The following is a 19313-nucleotide window of genomic DNA, read 5'->3' as shown; positions in this document are numbered from 1 at the left end:
ATGCGTGCACATCGACAAGATCTGTTTTTTCTTCCCTCTTGATGTGAATCTCAACTTTGCTCGTGCAGTTTGCTCTTGTGCAGCCCAGATAAAATAAGAAGTCTCATGTTAGAGAGCATTTCAATCATGCAGAAGATGTAACATCAGAACTTACATTAGTTCCAAGCAGGAAACTCCTGGATCATGTGTGTGTGTTTCCTTTGAACTGACTAATATACATGTACCAGAGGTAGTCTTTAGAGTGTGTAAGGGATCTGAATATAATGTAATTATTTTATAGGGTACTGCCCAAATAGACAGAAGGTCTGCAAAAGCATTAAAATCTTCCATGTTAATCCATATCCTCAAAAGCTAAGATTAGAGGGATTACGGTTTCTCTCTTCTTGATGGGCGCAGCCGCTGTGGCTCCACAGTATTAGTTATGGTCTATCATGCTGATAATGAGTTTCTTAATAAGTCCCTTAGTACTCATTGGCAATGACTCATGCTTCCGAATGAGGATCTCCTTGAATATCTGTGTAATGGATGAAACTGTATCCCAGTGAAGAATGTGTGACCGATTGTGTGCTTTAAGAAAAATCAGAATTTGAAAGGAACTGTATATAAACATAAGATGTTCTGGGGAGGAGAAGTTGGATTTAACTGTTTGAAAAGCCACAAATGAAATGTAAAGTCTGTCAATGGTAATTGCTCTGTCTGCTTTAAAGGATGGCTGTTCTGGTGTATTCATCAATTGCAAAAGAGCACACATACAGCCTCAGCTTTTCTTTTAGAACAGAATTTAGTTGTCTGATCTGGGGAGAATGCTCAGTTCCTGTATTTACGACTCAGTTCACTCTGGGGAAAGGCGTAGAAATTTACAGCTTTACCTAGAATTCCACTGCCTTGAAACAATCACAATAATGTGCTTAGTCTTCAGCCACCAACTGACTGTTCAGTCTCTTCAAGACTGCTTCTACCCTTATTTCTCTGTTTGGATTATAGAAATCAACTGATTAAGCTTTGAAGTATTATGCTTAAAATGAAAGAAGTGCGTGTTACACACTGAACTGTTTTTTAACTGAAATCAGCACATGATTCCTGAAAGTGTTCTTTGTAACTATGAGAAATAAGATTCTGGGATACAAAACTGTAAAATAAGGTGCTGGAGTGTAAATCACTGTGGTTGCTCATGCTGTGCTTCATTTTTCATTTGCCATCTGTGTATGTTCTGCTAGAAGTAGTAGCTAATGTTCTGTTGGCTTGTTTTAGGTATTTGGAAATAAGATGATAATTCCTTCCTTGGATGGAGACCTTTTCCAGTGGGATCGGGATCGAGAGAGCATGGAAGCAGTTCCTTTCACAGTTGAATCTCTTCTCGAGTCATCCTACAAACTGGGCGAGGATGTTGTCTTAGTTGGGGGGAAGTCTTTAACAAGCTATGGGCTGAGCTCCTACTCAGGGAAGGTAAGAGCCTCAAAAGTTGTCTCATGTGTCTCAGATTTGTGTACCTTGTGTTTCTAGTATTATCTTGCAAGTAGATTGTTCTTAAGGCTTAAGCTGCACTACATTTCTGGTGTATGATTACACAGCACCAAGAAACAGAACACAAATTTCTTGGGAAACAAATGAAACAGGCTGGAGTGAGACTTAGCAGCTGGTGCAGGTGACACTGCTGAGAGCATCACTGCAGTGTCTTCTTGTGTGTGAGCTTCTGCTCTCTCCCTTGTGCTGCCTCTGTCACTTGCCATTTGCTAAGCAGAATCAATTTGCTAACCTAAGAGAAAACTCTTCGCTTTTATTGGATTACTTTTGTGCTGAGTTAGCAAATTCAGAGCAAGGGGAAGAAATGACCCCTTTCTGCCGAATTGGAAGATGAGTTCAGCTTTATTATGTGGCTCTGCCTGGAACAGCCTTCACAGTTCAGCTTACTGAACATCAAATAAAGTTTTAGATGATGCGTTTTTCACACTTAAAGATTTTATTTTTTTTTCTCGACTAGCAAAGAGTATCTGGTTGAAAACAAGAAAAGCATTCAATGTACATAAGCTTCTGAGATCTGTTCTTGTTGCCAATAAGTTTACTCTACCTTAGAAGTTCTCCTTAGATTTTAAACTCATGCAGAAGTTGAAATTTACTTTCTATCTGACTGGTTCAGAAAGTGTTTTTTTCTGAAATCTTCTGGTTGTATGTTGCATACTTCTAAAAAACAGAAGGGAAAAAGGGCTAAAATGCAAGAATTGATTGCATTCTTTTGAGTTCTAGACTTTGACTTTCTTATCCTCCCCTTTCCGTGTCACGTATTATTTAAGTGAGCATAGATAATTTGTGTAGTGAATAACAGATATTTGCTAAAAGCAAAAATGTTGGTTTGTTTTTAAAACATGTAAAAAAAAAAAATGATAATCATAGAATCATAGAATGGCCTGGGTTGAAAAGGACCACAATGACCATCGAGCCATGTGCAGGGGCGCCAACCACCAGACCAGGCTGCCCACAGCCACATCCAGCCTGGCCTTTAATGCCTCCAGCGATGGGGCATCCACAACCTAAATGTTTTACTGTTTTTAAACCTTATTGTTTTTATAGTGTTTTTAAACTTTAAAATTCCAGTGTTTGGTTTAAAAAAAAAAAAAAAAAAAACCCAAATATTTTTTTCCATTTTGACCAGGTGTTTTCATGTAGAATGCTGTTGCAATTTCCGTAGTGATCACTCATGATAAAGATCCAAAGCAATAGTTTATGAAGTCATTTAGTTTTTCTCACTGACAGCAAAGGGCACTTGTATCAACCGTTGAGGAAGTGGAAAATTCAGTTCCTGCTTTGATACAGGCCCAGACTTGCAGTACCAAAGGTGCTGCACATAGGAAATAGTGCTTTACTCTTCCATGTTAAGAGCTTTGTCAGTGTGGAACAGGCTGCCCAGAGAGGCTGTGAGTGCCCCGTCTCTGGAGGTGTTCAAGGCCAGGTTGGATGGGGCCCTGGGCAGCCTGGTCTAGTATTAAATGTGGAGGTTGGTGGCCCTGCCTGTGGCAGGGGGGTTGGAGATTTGTGATCCTTGAGGTCCCTTCCAACCCGGGCCAGTCTGTGTCATTTTGTGTGTTGTCTTTGGCTCTGCAATGTCAATTCACACTTCCTGAAAGTGTGTCCAACTTACTTTCAAAGCACAAATGGCTGTGTATATTCCAAATACTGTTTGAGAATTGGACTGTTGCAAAGTCTTTGTGACAGCATTAATTGTGGTCCCCATCCCACTTTAATAGCTGAAAAGACCAAGTGGGATGGCTCTGCAGTATTTTATATAGATCAATAGTACTTAATTTGAAGTTAATTGAGTTATGCTGAGGCAGATATGGCATGAAAACAGAATTATACTATGATCCTACTTCTAGAAATTATCTTTATGTCAGTAGACATCGTGGGAAAAAGAGGAGCTATGATTTCTTTCTGTTGGAATAGAAAACCACACAAAGAGTCAGTAAGTGAAGGATGTTCCAGACTATAGAATTCCTAGAACTTTTTGCAAAAGCAATTCTCTTAAACCATGCTTTTCAACATCTGTCATGTTGAACATCTAAAATCATAGAATCATGGAATGGCCTGGGTTGAAAAGGACCACAGTGATCATCGAGTTTCAACCCCCTGCTATTTGCAGGGTTGCCAACCACCAGACCAGGCTGCTCAGAGCCATATTCAGCCTGGCCTTGAATGCCTCCAGGGATGGGGCATCCACAGCCTCCTTGGGCAACCTGTTCCAGTGTGTCACCACCCTCTGTGTGAAAAACTTCCTCCTAATATCTAACCTAAACCTCCCCTGTCTCAGTTTAAAACCATTCCTTCTTGTCCTATCACTATCCACCCTCATAAACAGACGTACCGCCTCCTGTTTATATGCTCCCTTCAAGTACTGGAAGGAGCTCTATATCCCCTGTGAGCTGAAAATGCACTGTAACAATTGTTAGTTTTGAACATTCATGTTGTATGCACTTTTTTTGGTCTTGAAGTTTTCCACATTTCTAGGCTGTGAGTCTCTTGCCTTGTCCCTTAGGTGAAGTACATCTGCTCGGCTGTGGGCTGTCGCCGGTGGGATGACGATGAGGCAGAACAGGAAGACACTCTCCTGTTACGCCGAACTCAGAAAACAGTCCGTGCTGTTGGGCCACGCAGTGGTAATGAGAAGTGAGTATTATAATGACAGAGGTTTTAATTTGTAACACTTTAAGAATTTGACCTTTTTACTCTCGATAGAAACGGAATTGCATGAGGGAGTTTGGACTGTTAACCAAAGGAACGTAACAGACCTCTTATTTAGCACCTCTGAATTCCCTAATTTCAGTTTTAGACCACTAGAAAAAATACTTGTCTATGCTTATTTCCTTTAAGTCAAATGATAGTGACCTTTCTTGTCCTTGTATACCTCAAAAGTCCGTCACTTCTCTACTGCACAAGAAAAGTGTCTCTTGTTTGTTCCAGCTGATCTTTTGGTATAGCAGGAGATATCACAGAAGGCTTTCAGGCTTTTTTTTCTCCTCTTAAGTCCTTTACCTACTCATGGTAACTGTCCCTTTTTCATACTTGATGTTTTAGCTTTCATTTTAAATTGACAAAAAATGAACACATTAAGACTGAAGACATTTCAAAAAGCCTCATTCTTACATCTCCTTCTGTTTCATGATGTTGGTGTTCTTTTCTTCACAAGCTGTAGAAATGCTTTGGTCTGTGACTTCCCTCATGCTCTCACTTTGAAGTTTTCGGTACACTGAGATTTCTAAAAAAAATAGCACACACCCAAAACAAGCAATAAAACCCAACCCAACAACAACTGGAAAAAAAAAAAAAAACAAACTACCATCTCGCTTAAATACAAGTTTACAAGTCTGGTTGCTATACAAAGATACAGTAACTGCCCAACAGTTCAGTGGAGAGCTGCTCATTCTCTGTTCACCTGCTCCCTCTTCTGTTTGCAGCAGGGTTTGACAGATAGTGTGTCTGCAGTCTCAGAAAGAAGTTAATTAGAACTTGAGTAGATTAGCAAATGAGAAATCTTAAAAGAGAAATCTTGATTCTTAGGGACTGATACTGCCAGGGAGAGGTACCTCATGAAAACGTTTGTCGTTTGCCCATGTCTTTCAAAAACATAGCATGGTACCTTTGGTACATGAATTCTTCAGTCGTTGTAGCCAGAAATAGAGATGCTCTGGGTACCTAAGCATGCTGTTAAAGGAGAGTTTTCCCTCTTTTTGCTCTTTCAGGCACAAACTTGCCATTCTTTCCCCTCTGTATCTTTCTACAGTGTTGGGCTCTATGTGGTAGAAATAAGAACTCTTTATTTTTCTGAGAATAATTTTGGTTTTGCCCCACTTTGTTGGTTTACAAAAGTTGAAGAGCTTTAGGCTGTGAAAGACAGCTCTGTGTTCCTTATACAGTCATATTTGTTTCAGAGTATGTTAACCTGTAACATGAGCCATCCTGGCTTCATTGAATTGCCCATCAGAGAGATCCTGTGTTATGTTTTCTATGTGGGGTTAAAAGAAACAAACAAAAAAGAAAGCACCATCCCTTCTCTTGCTTGAAAGCCTTGCATTTAAAATATCCTTTGTTAGTGAAGTATGTCTTCTGTAGAATGCTGCTTCCTAAATGCTTTATGCTTTTATCAGTTATATAGCATATTTCTCCCTAAACAAACCTAACTTTATTATTACTTGATTATTTTTAACTGCCCTCTCCATATGTTGTACCTTTCATGTCATTGGCGCTACTTCACCAGCTGTTTTCTAACCTCAGATAGCATGCAAGACAACAAGATTTCTTTCTTGTTTGGTTTGTATTCTGGATACAGTTACAGGATTAGCACTCCCTCTCCTGGTACAGCTGTGTTAATCTGACTGACTGGGAGTTTACTATGAAAGTGTGGGCCAAATATAGGTAATTCAGTTTAAAAATCTTTGAATTGAGGGTATGGTACTTGCTTTAGAATATATAACTAACTTTTATAAAGCCTTTTTTTCTCTTTTTCTTTCAGGTGGAATTTCAGCGTTGGTCACTTTGAGCTGCACTATGTCCCAGACGTAGAAAATAGAGCAGGATACATTGAGAGCAATTTTAAATTACATGTGAACAAAGAAGAAACAAAAATAATTTCAGATGTGGATGAGCAGGAGGCAATGATGAAAGATACAGTGATAAAAGTCTCAGTGGCTGACTGGAAGGTTATGGCTTTTAACAGACGAGGAGGACAGCTCGAATGGGAATACCAGGTGTGGGAAGATGCATAATAATAAATGTTACCGTTGTAGAAGCTATGCAGCTTTGAAGTTGATGTCTTTCATCCTGGGTTTTAGGTGCTGTCTCTGTGTTTAAAAAGAAAAAGAAAAAAAGCAGCATACATCTTTTTGGAATTTATTTTACTGATGTTGTGTTTTTGAGCTGCTACATCTGTTACACAAACTAAACTGAGGAATTTAAGCACTTTAAGCACGTAACATATAATTAATATGACATTAATTTCCCTGTTACTTCTTTCTCCTTCAGTTTTGCACTCCAATTGCTTCTGCATGGCTGGTTAAGGATGGCAAGGTAATTCCAATCAGTCTGTTTGATGACACAAGTTACACCACAAACAATGAAGTGTTAGAAGATGAGGAGGATCTCGTGGAAGCTGCCAGAGGGGCCACAGAATCCAGTGTCTATTTGGGTGAGGCACCAGCTGTTGTAAACATCATCATTTTCTGTGAGCTTTTAGTATAGCAGATCTTTCTGTACTGGTGGGATTAATTTCTATAATTATTTGACCTAAAGTGGTAAATAAATGTTTTGTTTTGATAAAGAAAAAGAGATTTGAAACCCATGTATCTATTCAATTTTGATTCTGAAACATTTACTACATTATAGGCACGGTACTTTGGAGACGATTGCAAATATTGAAATTTTTAGAGATAGGCTTATAGTTAACAATGTAGTCTTATTGCTCAGAAAGCTGGAAGAAATATCTCCCTCTAGCCCTCTAACTTTTCACATTATTTTTTTCCTCTGCACTGACTGCAGTAACGTACTGTGAAGATATTTCAGTTAAGCTCATATGTGATTGAGTTTTTATCCAGCTATTAGAATTAATTTGATGTGATTTGTGACAGTTTGAAATAGTGGCTCCAGGCCCTTCTTCTCAGCTGTCTATCTGTCTCAGCGTGGTAGATGTGCTTTGTTTTTCAAGGACTTATTTTTTTTTGTCTCGGCCTTTTTCTTGAAGCCTTTCTTATTAGCGGTTACACAGATATTTTCAGCCTTCCTGTTAACAGCTGTTGAAGAGTAGCATTCACAAGCATTTAACAATGGTAGGAAGTTTGAAGGAAGTCTTTCTTAGGCTAAGCCCAAGATACTTAGTACCTCTTTAGAACTGGTGGCAGTTTTTTGAAGATGTTCTGATCTCATGCTTTCCTAGAGCAAAGGGAGTATGGTCTACTTGAATTCAATCAGTCAATATCTCAGATTCTCAGAATATAAATAAATACTTTGAAATATATTCTAAACCATACATCTTAAATGGATGATTTGAGTCTGAGAATGAAGGATACCAAGTCTTAATAATACGCTCTCTGTTTTGTTTCTCAGGTATGTACAGGGGCCAGCTGTATCTTCAATCATCAGTTAGAATTTCTGAAAAATTCCCAACCAGCCCAAAGGCTCTGGAATCCAGGAATGATAATGCAATTATTCCCCTCCCGAAAATTAAATGGAAACCCTTAATCCGTAAGTAACAACTCAGAGTCTCATTTATTGTCTTAGACCTAAAAGCATCTTTCTGATTTTTTTCGAGCTAGTCAAATAGTTCCTGAATGAGTTTACAGTTGGGAACATCTGTGCTCTATTAATTATTTTTTTTTAATGAGGTATTTGAATTGTAAGTGACTCTATGGATTTGATGGGGTCTTCTAAAGTGATGGAATGTTGGTCTTCTAAAACAATTGTTTTACTAAAAGAAGAATGTTTTTGCTTGATGTGAATATGAGTTAGTTGACTTGTCCAAAGTAGTATTTAGGCTGGAAAGTAGTATTTAGTGGTGATTACCTGTCTTGATTTTTCCCTTCTTTGTGTTTCCTTGCATTAATTTTTGTCCTTATGGCCTGATCTGGCAACCTGATGTTTTCTAAGATAATGCAATTGGAGTTCTTGTGAAAGTCATCCAAGGGCAGAATTTTGTTAATAATAATTCATCTCAGAAAGTTGTCTCTTCTTTGCTTAGATTCTCCTTCCAGGACTCCAGTGTTGGTGGGGTCGGATGAATTTGATAAGTGTCTCAGCAATGACAAGTATTCTCATGAAGAATACAGCAATGGAGCACTTTCAGTTCTACAGTATCCATACGGTAGGTGGACCTTCTGAATTTTGAAGTGTTTCACAACAAAACCAAAGCATGCTCACACACACAGTGTTTATTGGGAAGACTTATTTATGAGAAACGGTTGCTTTGTAGTTGCATACAAACAAATCTATGCCCTCTTTGTGTCTTTTATATGCAGATAATGGTTATTACTTACCCTACTACAAAAGAGACAGAAGTAAACGTAGCACCCAGATCACTGTTAGATTTTTTGATGATATGAATTACAAAAACATTCGCAAAAAAGATCCTGTTCTTCTGCTTCACTGGTGGAAAGAAATCGTTGGCACCATTATATTTTGCATTGTGGCCACAACCTTTATTGTACGCAAACTTTTCCATCCCCATCCTTACAGCAGAGTAAGTATTTTTTTTTCTTGAATCCTAAATACAGAAAGTGTTATTCTAGCCTTTTTCTCTTGATTTTGATTCTACTCTGTGTGGTGTTAATAATTTATGAGATAACGTAGCCTAAATTTATTATTTAATCTATCTGTGAAGGCTGTCAGCTGCCATGTACAATTTGCTTATCTGCCTCAGCAAGTAGATTACACTGCTTCAACCATATCTGATTACTTTGGAGAGGCTTACAGTGAAATAATGGAACGCCTTATCTACAGGTACAAACTGATCTCAGGTACTTAGGACTTGAATTTTGGTTTTTGTTCTTGTTTTGGTCACCATATTAGCTGCGGAAGGAATCTGAAACACAGTGTCAGACTGATAGCAAATATGAGTCTGCTTGTGGAGATGCTAAGGACACCAGCTGGAGTGATGTGAAGAACTCTGGATACGTATCAAGGTGAATTCAGTTCAATACAGCTCATGCCAAGTTTTTAGTCAGTGTGAAAACTAATGCTGTCTGGAGAAAAGAGTTAGTGGTTATTACTTCTACCCATAGTCCTCCTACCCCACAGAACAATGAAAAAGACCCCTTTTGCCCCATTATCAGTGGGAGATTGCTGTTATGATTAGTCTAAGCAGTCCCTTGGAGCCTGCATGGGACTTCTGCTTGGGAATGTTGCTCAGCTATTCCCTGCTGAGAGATGAAATGAAGGATTGATTCTTCATGTTCTCGTTCTGTCTGTTCCTGTGCTTGTGGATTAGAACGTGGGAATTGCAGACGGAAACATGTTTTATATATGCTGCAGAACAAGCAGAGTATATAGGAAGAAACTTTTGTTGCTATTAGGAAAGAGTTGTTTAAGATGGGTGTATGGGGACATGTCAGTAGTACTCTGTATAAAATGTGACCATTTCTAATTTGCCAAAAATAGGAACTGGATTATTTAACATGAAGAAGAAGAAGAAAGGTAGTGAGATTTAAGAAGTGATGTTTCAGAAGATGTGCTCAGGGCTAGTAGCAAAAATACTTATTTGTGGTGGGGTTAAAAGCACATCATGATTTGGAAAATACTCATTTATCATCACCTAATTTGGGCATGGGAGTTTAGCTGAAATATCTATGGTCCGCGATCCTGTAATCATAAAACCTGGCAAGGTTTTCATATCATTATAAAACTCTGGAAGGCTTCTTCAGTTTGTCAGGTGCTTCTGTAAGGAGTCTTGCTGAGGATGTGATAGACGATGAATAAATGCATAATCAGCACCTGTCGGTTTCCTAAGTAGGTAACCATCTGATTACCTCAGAGGGTGGGCGAGCAGAGGAGGAAGAGTAGAAATGCTTGAAGTCATTCAGCACATTTTGCCTGTACAGAATTATTTAATGCTTAAACCCCTTCCCCTCACAAAAACAAAACAAACAAACAAACAAAAAAAAACCCAACAACACAGTCTTCATTTATGTCCATTCTTCTGTTCCTTATTCACACCCCTCTCCTCCCAGATATCTGACAGATTTTGAACCAATTCAGTGTCTGGGCCGTGGAGGTTTTGGAGTCGTTTTTGAAGCCAAAAATAAAGTGGATGACTGCAACTATGCTATCAAAAGGATCCGTTTGCCTAACAGGTACTGACTGAGCTTGCTGAGATCTAGAAAAATTAATGTCTAGCAGGATCTTACACAGAACCATCTGTTCCTGAACTGATTTCCCAGATTCTGCATTAGGATGAATGACATACTTTTTAATGGGAGGGCTGACTTAATTTTGGCATCAAGAATTTGGCATATGTGTTCACAGCAGAAGGGTGACCTGCTTGGCTAAGCTACTAACATAGCAGGACCCTTGTGAGGATGCTGCAGCTACATGGGAACTCCTTTGATTTCCTTGATGAATTGAGCCTTTAGTAACAGCACTAGTTATTTCTAGCACTGTTAATTTGCTTCTCTCCTTTCTTTCCTTACCTTTCCTATTCCACCCTTTCTTTTTCATCCCCTTTCCTCTCCTGCTTTTTTGACTCCATTTATCCATGTGTTTCATTCTCCGGTCCCACAACCCCTACCTTTTCTTTCAGTCATAGGTGGTCAAGCCTTGATGCTGCATTATCCTACACAGAACTTCCTTTTAGTGGGAGATGGGAGACACTGCTTCTGGAAATCTCAAGTTAGAACAGCAACAGGCAGGCCAGTAGTGGGAGGGGGTAAAGCTGTGAAATCTAGAATTACTATTTTTTGAATGTGTTAAATAAGCGTGATTATTTAAGATAAAAGATTTTGTTCAGAAATTTAAGGTAGCCTTTTCCAAGCGTATCCAAATCCATTGGATTTCATTTGATCGAATGTTATGGTCTTAATAAGAGGTCCAATAGAATGAAGATAGCCTTTATGTTCTGCCAATTAAAAAAGAAACGCTAAGGTATTACTGTCTGTCTGTTGTGCCAGTGTCTTCTACATCCCTGTAGAATATTGCTGCCTAGTGGACTTCTGTTTTCTGTGCTCGTAAACAGTTGAGAACAAGATGAAGCTTTCTTTTCAGTTTTGCTGCCTGTAATTATTTGAAAAGAGGTGAATGAACGCTTAGCTTTTAGGAGCACACTGCTCCTCCAAGCTTCTAACATAAAGGAATTACTCTGGGGAATTTGAAAAAGATCTGTCTTTTGGGTGAAGAGCAATACTACGAGTCTGGCTTATAGCAGCTTAATTTGGTTAAATTCTTTTGCAGAATTTTCTGTGCTATGCTGTTGCTCTGTGTAACCATGTCTGTGTTTTTCTTCTCACCCCAAATCCTAGGGAACTGGCACGTGAGAAAGTGATGCGGGAAGTCAAGGCGTTAGCTAAACTGGAGCATCCAGGTATTGTTCGGTACTTCAACGCGTGGCTGGAAGCTCCACCTGAGGGATGGCAGGAAAAGATGGATGAACAGTGGTTAAAAGATGAAAGGTAACTTGTGGGTTTTAATCAGTTGAATTTGAGGTTGTATGCCAGCAGAACAGGGGAGAACTGGAAGATGACCCAGGAAAGAGTAGGAAAGAAATAATTATTGACTGTCAAATTGTCTGTTCAACAAGATACAAATATGTCACATTCATGCATGCATGGCATTTCTTCATTTCTGAGTCCTCTGTTGTATTAAGGCCCTTCTTTAAGCTTCAGAAACATCATGTAATTCTTAATATCACTTCCCTAACTGGGAATCTTGAGGAAGATCAGAGCATTGTTTACTACTGTGATTTGGTTTTAAACTTTGACAGCTCTGTACTCTCTGTTCCTTTCCACAACTGTCCTTTTTTTTGATTTCTATCTTGGTTTTGATAGCTCTGATTCAGTACTTCAGCTAATTTATTTTAGCATAAGTCTGTTAGGGATTATCAATCTGATGAGATATAAAGCTCAGTAGAATTAGATTAAAAATGAAAAATTAGATAATGGAGGTAGGTGTTAGGAGTGCAGAAAAGGTGGGTGTATGTTAGCAACATTTAAAAGTGGCAAGAAAGAAGGAGGCCTAATATTCTTTTGATCTACTATTTAGTAGTCTCATAATAACATCTTAACATGCCTAACAATTCTTACAATACAGCGGATTTTATATTTTAGGTACTAAATTAACATTTTGCAGATGTAATTCTTGTACAGCACTTTAAATAATCACGGCAGTGCTTGTTCTAAAGGAATGAGGTTTGTTTGAGCTGAAGTTGAGCCTGATTGCACATTGGGAACTTGGCAGTAGAGCTTGCTATTTTTCTTTTCTCATTCGGGAGATGCTTTCCATAACATTCTTGTCTCAATTAGAAGATATTGTACTTGCTGAGAAAAATAGGTGACAAATCCTGCTTATTAGTTGTTCCCACACATGGGTAGTTATTTCCTGTTTTGGTGCGGTACTTTATTTTCAGAAAAAGTCTTCTGAAAATGCATTCTAGTGGGATGAAGTTCTGTAGTACTGACCTCTTCATTTTGTTTTCTTAGCACCGATTGGCCACTCAGTTCTCCCAGTCCAATGGATGTCCCATCATTTAAGATCAGAACGGAGCCATTTTCTACAAAGGACCACAATGAAGTTATTGCTACTTCATTGGAGAAGGGAAGGTCTTTCTCTGTGGGAATACCACGTAGTCAGTCTGATTCATCTGAAAGTGAGTTCTCTCCTCTGGAATTTTATGCTTCAGACAACAGGGTCTTGCACCAGTCGGAAGATCCACTATTAAACCTTCAGGACAGTGTTCTTACAGGCTGTGATGTAGAAGACAGTACTATCAACAGTAATGACTTGGGTCACTCTGAATTGGATCACTCCCTGGAAGTCTGTCTTCCTGCTGTTCCTGTGAGGGAAGGGACCTCCTCCTCTATTGTGTTTGAGGATTCTGGCTGTGGTAATGCTTCTAGTAAGGAAGATAAAATTGATGCTTCATGTGATGAAAGTCTTTCTGAGGACAAGCCAACAAGTACAAAGGAACCTGGTAACAAGAAATCTTCAGGAAGTCCCCTATCTGTTTCTCCACCAAGGCCAACAAGTTTAAGCCTGGACCTTTCTAAAAATACTACAGAAAAAGTCAAGCCCACCTCTCCAAAGGTGTATCTTTACATCCAAATGCAGCTCTGCAGGAAAGAGAACCTTAAAGACTGGATGAGCAGAAGATGCATAATAGAGGAGAGGGAAAGGACAGAGTGTCTGCAGATATTTCTGCAGATAGCCGAAGCAGTTGACTTTCTGCACAGTAAAGGATTAATGCACAGGGATCTTAAGGTTTGTATTCCTAGGGTATTATAGGAAACGTTTTTATCTGTTGGCATGGTCGTGACCAAATGTCTGAAGTTTCCAAATTCTGTTTTTAATTACTTTATTTAACTTACTGGCAGTCTCCTTTAGACAAACATTTTTCTCATTAACTACCAGATTTTCTTTGGAGCTGCTGTAACTTGAACTGTCTGTGCTCTAGTATTGTAAGACTCCTGAAAGGCATGGACTGACTCAAATGGCATTACTAGCTTGAGTGTTAGCAGTTACACATTTGACTGCTCCTAACACAGCAGTGCCAGAGTGTTCAGCTGTGTCAAGTTCTGCTTTAAACTGACAGATCGTGTGGTGTCACAGGTGGGGTGGTGTGGTGGTGGTAGGTTTTTTTGTTGTTGTTGTTTTTGTTTGTTTGTTTTTATGTGACAGTAGTACAGTATTGGAGAGAAACCACAGCATGGGTGAGGCTGGCAGGGACCTCTTGAGTCCTTCTGGCCCAGCCCTGCCCCAGCAGGAACACTCAGAGCAGGGTACCCAGGCCCACATCCAGACAGATTTTGGAGAAAAACCCAGATTTGGAGTAAACACACACTCTCTGGTTCCTGTGTCAGTGCTCCAGCACCACCCAGCACAGCAGTGCTGCCTGATGGGCTGGGAGAGCTCCTGGGCTCCAGGTTATGCCTGGGCACCACTGAACAGAGCCTGTCTCTGTCCTCTTGCACTTTCCTGCAGGGATTTGTGGACACTGATGAGATCCTTCTGAGCCTCCTCTACTGTAGGCTGAGCAGGCCCAGCTCTCTCAGTTTCTCATCGTAGGAGAGTCACTGAGATAGTTGACTACCTATCATTGACCTCAGGATGGATGTCAAAAAAGTTGAATTCATGTCTGTGTAACAATTTGGAGATGTTGTGCTTCAGGAAGTAAAAATTAATTATTCATTGCTACAGGTTTTTTTGTTTTTGTTTTTTACAGCAAGACTTTTTGTACCTCGTACAGATCAGCTGCTTTTATTTTATGGCATTTTTAGTTCAGGAACTTTATAAAGGTTTGTTCATTACTGAACTGTATGACAAAGAAAGCTATTTTGAAACCTGTTCTATCATTTCAAGTGAAACAGATAATTCTGGTATATATCTTCTGCTTTCCATAGAAATACTGCTGGACAGCAGCAGTGTTACTCCTGGTTTGGGAGAATGTAAGTTATATATTACTGCTCTAGGATTGAAATGTAAACTGTTCTGGAGCTGAATTTTGAGTCAGTGCTCACTCTCCAAAAGCAGCTTTCTGAGGGATCTATGACTTTTTAATGTCTAGTAACAGCCAGGCTGTTAAGACTGAAAGTGAGTGCTGTACAGTATGGGAAAGGCTGTGGTTGTTTTTACCTCTGATGTTGAAGATAACTGAAGTCAAGTGTGACTTCTGTACCTTTCATTTTGCTCCTGAACCTATGCTAGTTGGTGCCTAATCTTGCTGGAAGTTGTAGCTCTGGAAGTGTCAGTATTCGTTACATAGTACCAGAATTTAGTTAAAGAGCCCAGATGAAGTCAGTCTCATTTTTCTAAGCTGTGAGAAATTGACTCCTTTGCTTTTGTCAAATGGAGATGCAGTACCTGTTACTTGAGGAGGCATTGTTGCCTACCTCAGTGTAGTAAGCACTGAAATGCTTACAACGATTCTTGTAGCTCCTCAGATGGTACTCACCTGGTAGCAGTAGAAGCAGAACATGAAAATACTATCTTGGACATGGCAGTAAAACAGGATTCAAATTCAGTAATACAGAAAGATAAACAAAGTTAGAAAAAACTCATAAACCTGTCCAAGCATTTTCTTCTCACACCAGCATTAAGCTATTACTTTGAGCCATTATCTGAAAAATCTTTAGTGCTCAAGAAAATGGCCTGAAAAGTAATTTAATCATTATGTTAATATGTTGCTAGATGTGTTAATTAATAACATTTCTTAACAGTACTGTCTGTTGTAACCCTCTGCAGACTCTTAGGTTGCTGTTCAGTAAAGCTTATGTAGGTAGTCTTGAAGCTCACTCAAGAGTTACATGGAGTTTTGTTGAAACATCTTAAGTTCAATGTTAGCAACTATTTGAATGTGAGGTTGTATTTTATTGAACAACTTGAGAAGGCTTTCCCTAAACAGGTTTAACAAGGTAGTATACTAGCTTTTGTGCACTAAATGAGCTGTGACTCCAAAGGACATTCAGTCCTGAAAAGTACAGTGGGAGATAAAACTGCCACCTGAGCCAGGTCTTACAGGCAGGATTTGGGTACTGTGGAACTGACAGGTTAGGTACCCCAACAGCTCAGCAATAACAAACAACTGTGGAGTTGCTTTTAACTGAGGAAGTTGGATGGACTTTGAAATAGGAATTCTTGGGAACTGTGAAGTTCTTAAGCACTGTTACAGAAACGGTTATTCCCACAGTTAAACTATGCAATGCCAACCGCAGACTGGAAATCTAGGAACAAGGTCTACTTCTATTGATAAGATAAGGTGTTGTGCCACATACTGGTTAATAATACTGCGAATGAGTGTAATACTCAGAGATTGGAATTAAAAAAACAACAAAAAAACTTGAGTCAGACGTGTAATATGTGATGTGAATCTGCCATATGTTTGGAGAGTTAAGATAATTTATCTATGCCATTCCCCACAATGTATTGTATCTACCAAAACAAAGACTTGTTTATAACATGTTTTTTTTTTTTCTTTCCAACTGTTTGTTTTCTCAGCCTTCCAATATATTTTTCACAATGGATGATGTAGTAAAGGTTGGGGATTTTGGACTGGTAACTGCTATGGACCAAGATGAGGAGGAGGAATTGGTACTTACCCCAATGCCAGCTTACGCCAGACACACAGGACAAGTAGGGACCAAACTCTACATGAGTCCAGAACAGGTTTGTGTTCTCTAAAGCTATTTCCAGCACCACCCGGAAGACACTTGAATTCCTGGGAGTTCAAGGATCAAGTAGGCTTTCTAGTAAACTGTTGCAATCAGACTTACATTATTTCTCATCAAAGTAGAATTTTGAGCTAAACTGAATTCCAAAATAAATATTTTTAACATAAAATAGCAAAAACAAACACAAAAAAAGGGTTAATGATGTGTACTTTGGTGCATTGATTTATCTTGCTCTTAGTGTATTAGGCTGTGTAATATTCAAGTCAGAAAAGAATGCAGTATTGTACAGGAGGTTTAAATTGAAACGTTGTGGTTAGGTCTGCAAAGGAGAGCTGATGATAGGAGCTTGTTCTGTGCTTTTCTGCTCTGCACAGAGCTAATCACTTCCATGTTTGGGAAGTTGTTTGATTATACTGTATGTAATTCCAGTGACTAGACTGGCTGACCTGACCTGAATTCTGAATTTTCAGATCTGTGGGAACACCTATTCTCACAAAGTGGATATATTTTCTTTGGGACTGATTCTCTTCGAGCTGCTTTACCCTTTCAGCACACAGATGGAGAGAGTCAAGGTAGGTATGATGCAGCACCAAGGGTTAGCCTCTGTTTGATCACTTCTTTAAAAGAATTGTTTGCTTCATAAGACACTTGCAAGAGGTTCTTCTCAGTTTTAAAAGTGTTGGAATTAGGAACACAGAATCTTTATCAGCCTTGTCCAGACTCCCTGAATCACTGGAAATGAATTGCAGCCTTCCTTATGTGTGCAGCTGAATCGAGGCTGCAGTTTCTTTACAAAGCTTCTCTGTTGTGGTGCCAAGAAAGAGAAACTACTGAACTGAGATATCCAAGATCTTAGGCAAAAAATAAGTGTTGCAACTACAAGCCTACCAACTCATTCTTCATTCAGGAATTGGAGCCATGCTGTGCATTTTCACTATTTCTTCTTTTTGCATTTCCAGTATATTTTTTTTAAATCAAAAAAGTTAAAAATTGTTGTTCATTTTATAATAAAAAAATCGTAGCAGTAAGTCCATCTCAGCGTAAAGCACCATGCTCCCTGTAATAGGTGACTTTCATTGAACCCAGTTTGAATTTGAAGGTTTGATGTATCTTCCTTGCTGTTCAGATGCGTGAAATCAGGAAAAAGTTCATAGAGAACAAGGGCTACAGCCAGAAAGGTTTTTCCTCTTGTGCATGGTGACCAGTGACCTATGCAGGAATGAGAGTTGTTACAACCTGCGTTTATCAAATCAGAATGTTTAGTGCTTCAAAATGCTCATGTGAAGATGGATTGCTTAGCAGAGAAGTTAAAACCATGCCCTGAATGCAGCCTGGCCAGATACTTTGCTTATTCTGGTGTTGCTTTATCTGCCTTAACATTTTCTGATTTCTGTTGTTTGCTTGTTTGTTTTCAATGAAGAAGAGTATAGTCTAGAAGAGGAATTATAGTGCTTAATTTGAACCGCTTGCACTAAAACCAATTTGAGATTCCCTAAATGAAATTAGTCTTACTGACAAATATACCTAATAATTCTCCTTGGTTTTTAGATCTCCTGCAGGACTGATTACAAGCTTTGCCCTTCCTGTTTCTATTCTGAGTACAGAGGCAAAGCAGGTAATCAGAGTGAATCCTAAATTGCATCTAACTCAGTACCCCAGGAATTTTGATTCTTAGAAAGAGGGTAAGAAGGTTGCCCTAACTTTCCCTGATTTTTTTTTTTTTAACTCCTTTTGATAAAACCAAAAAGAACTTCCAGCCATTTATTGTCTGTTCTGGAGCTCAGCTTCTGTAATGTTTGCTTCCAGCTTGTTACATTGATGTTTTGCTTGGCCAGTCTTTACTGCTACGTGCTGAAGCAAAGAATATTCTGCCTGACCTATGAGCCCACTAAATTCTAGGAGAATATAACCAAGGACTGAATAATCCCCACAGGAGGAATACAAGACCTGCCTCTGTCTCACGCTGTTAGCAGTTACTCTGTGACAGTACACTTTATTTCCAAATTAGATGTTTGCAAACGGATCACTAAATGCAGACTGACTTGGTAGAGAAAAGCACTTTGAAGCTTGTAATAAACTTCAGTTCTCATGAACTAGGCCTTGACTGTTGCCCCCATCACTATTAACTGGTTAGTTTGTACTTTCAGTGGAGTAATAATGCATTTGTTTTAACTTCGGAATTCATGTATTCTGTGCTCAAAGTCTTGCAGTACTGTGGTCTTGTGTGAGGGGAATGTCCTGTCACTAGGTGGAGCCAATGTGCTCTTTATGGAAGGAACAGAGACTGAGCTGCATGCCCAAGGAAGAAGCAACTTACTCATTAGAGTATGTTGTGATCTTAACCTCTAAAACAAAACTTAAAAATAAAGCTTTTCTTCATTAGGCTGATTTGTTTGCATAACTTGAAAAATAAGAATAATAGTGTTGAATGGTGGTTTGGAAAAGCTTAATCTTTTTCTTAACATTTCTGCAGACCCTGAGCGATGTTAGAAATCTGAACTTTCCAACATTGTTCACTCAGAAATATGCACAAGAGGTAAGTATATCTCATGCCAATAACTGTAGCTTTTTTCCTTGCTTTCCAATTGCTTTGCAACTAAAAAAAAAAAAAAAAAAAAAAAAAACAATGAAACAAAAACTAACAAAGTGCCAAACCCACCAACTTTGCTATTAAGACACATTTCTCTGTCCATGATGTACTTTACTGTGTTTCAAAGTTAGAAATAATGTGGACACTGATATTTCTGTCACAGGGTTTATCTCCAGTAACTATACAATGTTACTCAGCTTCCCTTTGCCAGTTGGTGTCATTCATGCTGCATACATCTTGCCATGAGTTCTTGCAACAAATCCATATTAACAAAGAGAACATGCAAAGTTGTAGACAGGTAGAAGTGGAGACAATGTGGTAGCATGATGTAGCACTGTGGCTGCATGGGATCTAGCTCCAGGAACTGCATCTCTCAA

The 19313-nt window shown here is 39.0% G+C and overlaps 1 protein-coding gene across 2 annotated transcripts in view; it reads left to right on the top strand.

Annotated features, from left to right (window-relative positions):
- EIF2AK3 (eukaryotic translation initiation factor 2 alpha kinase 3) overlaps positions 1–19313 on the top strand; it is a 40978-nt gene that overhangs the window by 19734 nt on the left and 1931 nt on the right. For both annotated transcript variants that reach the window (XM_040700435.2, XM_420868.8), the window contains exons 3-16: positions 1252–1446; positions 4028–4158; positions 6002–6236; positions 6511–6673; positions 7588–7725; positions 8219–8341; positions 8496–8716; positions 9046–9158; positions 10203–10325; positions 11487–11636; positions 12663–13440; positions 16174–16341; positions 16817–16918; positions 18820–18882. In XM_040700435.2, coding sequence (XP_040556369.1) covers positions 1267–1446; positions 4028–4158; positions 6002–6236; positions 6511–6673; positions 7588–7725; positions 8219–8341; positions 8496–8716; positions 9046–9158; positions 10203–10325; positions 11487–11636; positions 12663–13440; positions 16174–16341; positions 16817–16918; positions 18820–18882 — 2688 coding nt within the window. In that variant the 5' untranslated portion in view covers positions 1252–1266. The remainder of the gene's footprint in view (positions 1–1251; positions 1447–4027; positions 4159–6001; positions 6237–6510; positions 6674–7587; positions 7726–8218; positions 8342–8495; positions 8717–9045; positions 9159–10202; positions 10326–11486; positions 11637–12662; positions 13441–16173; positions 16342–16816; positions 16919–18819; positions 18883–19313) is intronic.

This window comes from Gallus gallus, chromosome 4 (assembly GCF_016699485.2).
Source record: "Gallus gallus isolate bGalGal1 chromosome 4, bGalGal1.mat.broiler.GRCg7b, whole genome shotgun sequence".
Taxonomy (NCBI): domain Eukaryota; kingdom Metazoa; phylum Chordata; class Aves; order Galliformes; family Phasianidae; genus Gallus; species Gallus gallus.
The sequence above is the reverse complement of the archived record's forward strand: the minus strand, read 5'-3'. Positions and strand labels throughout refer to the sequence as shown.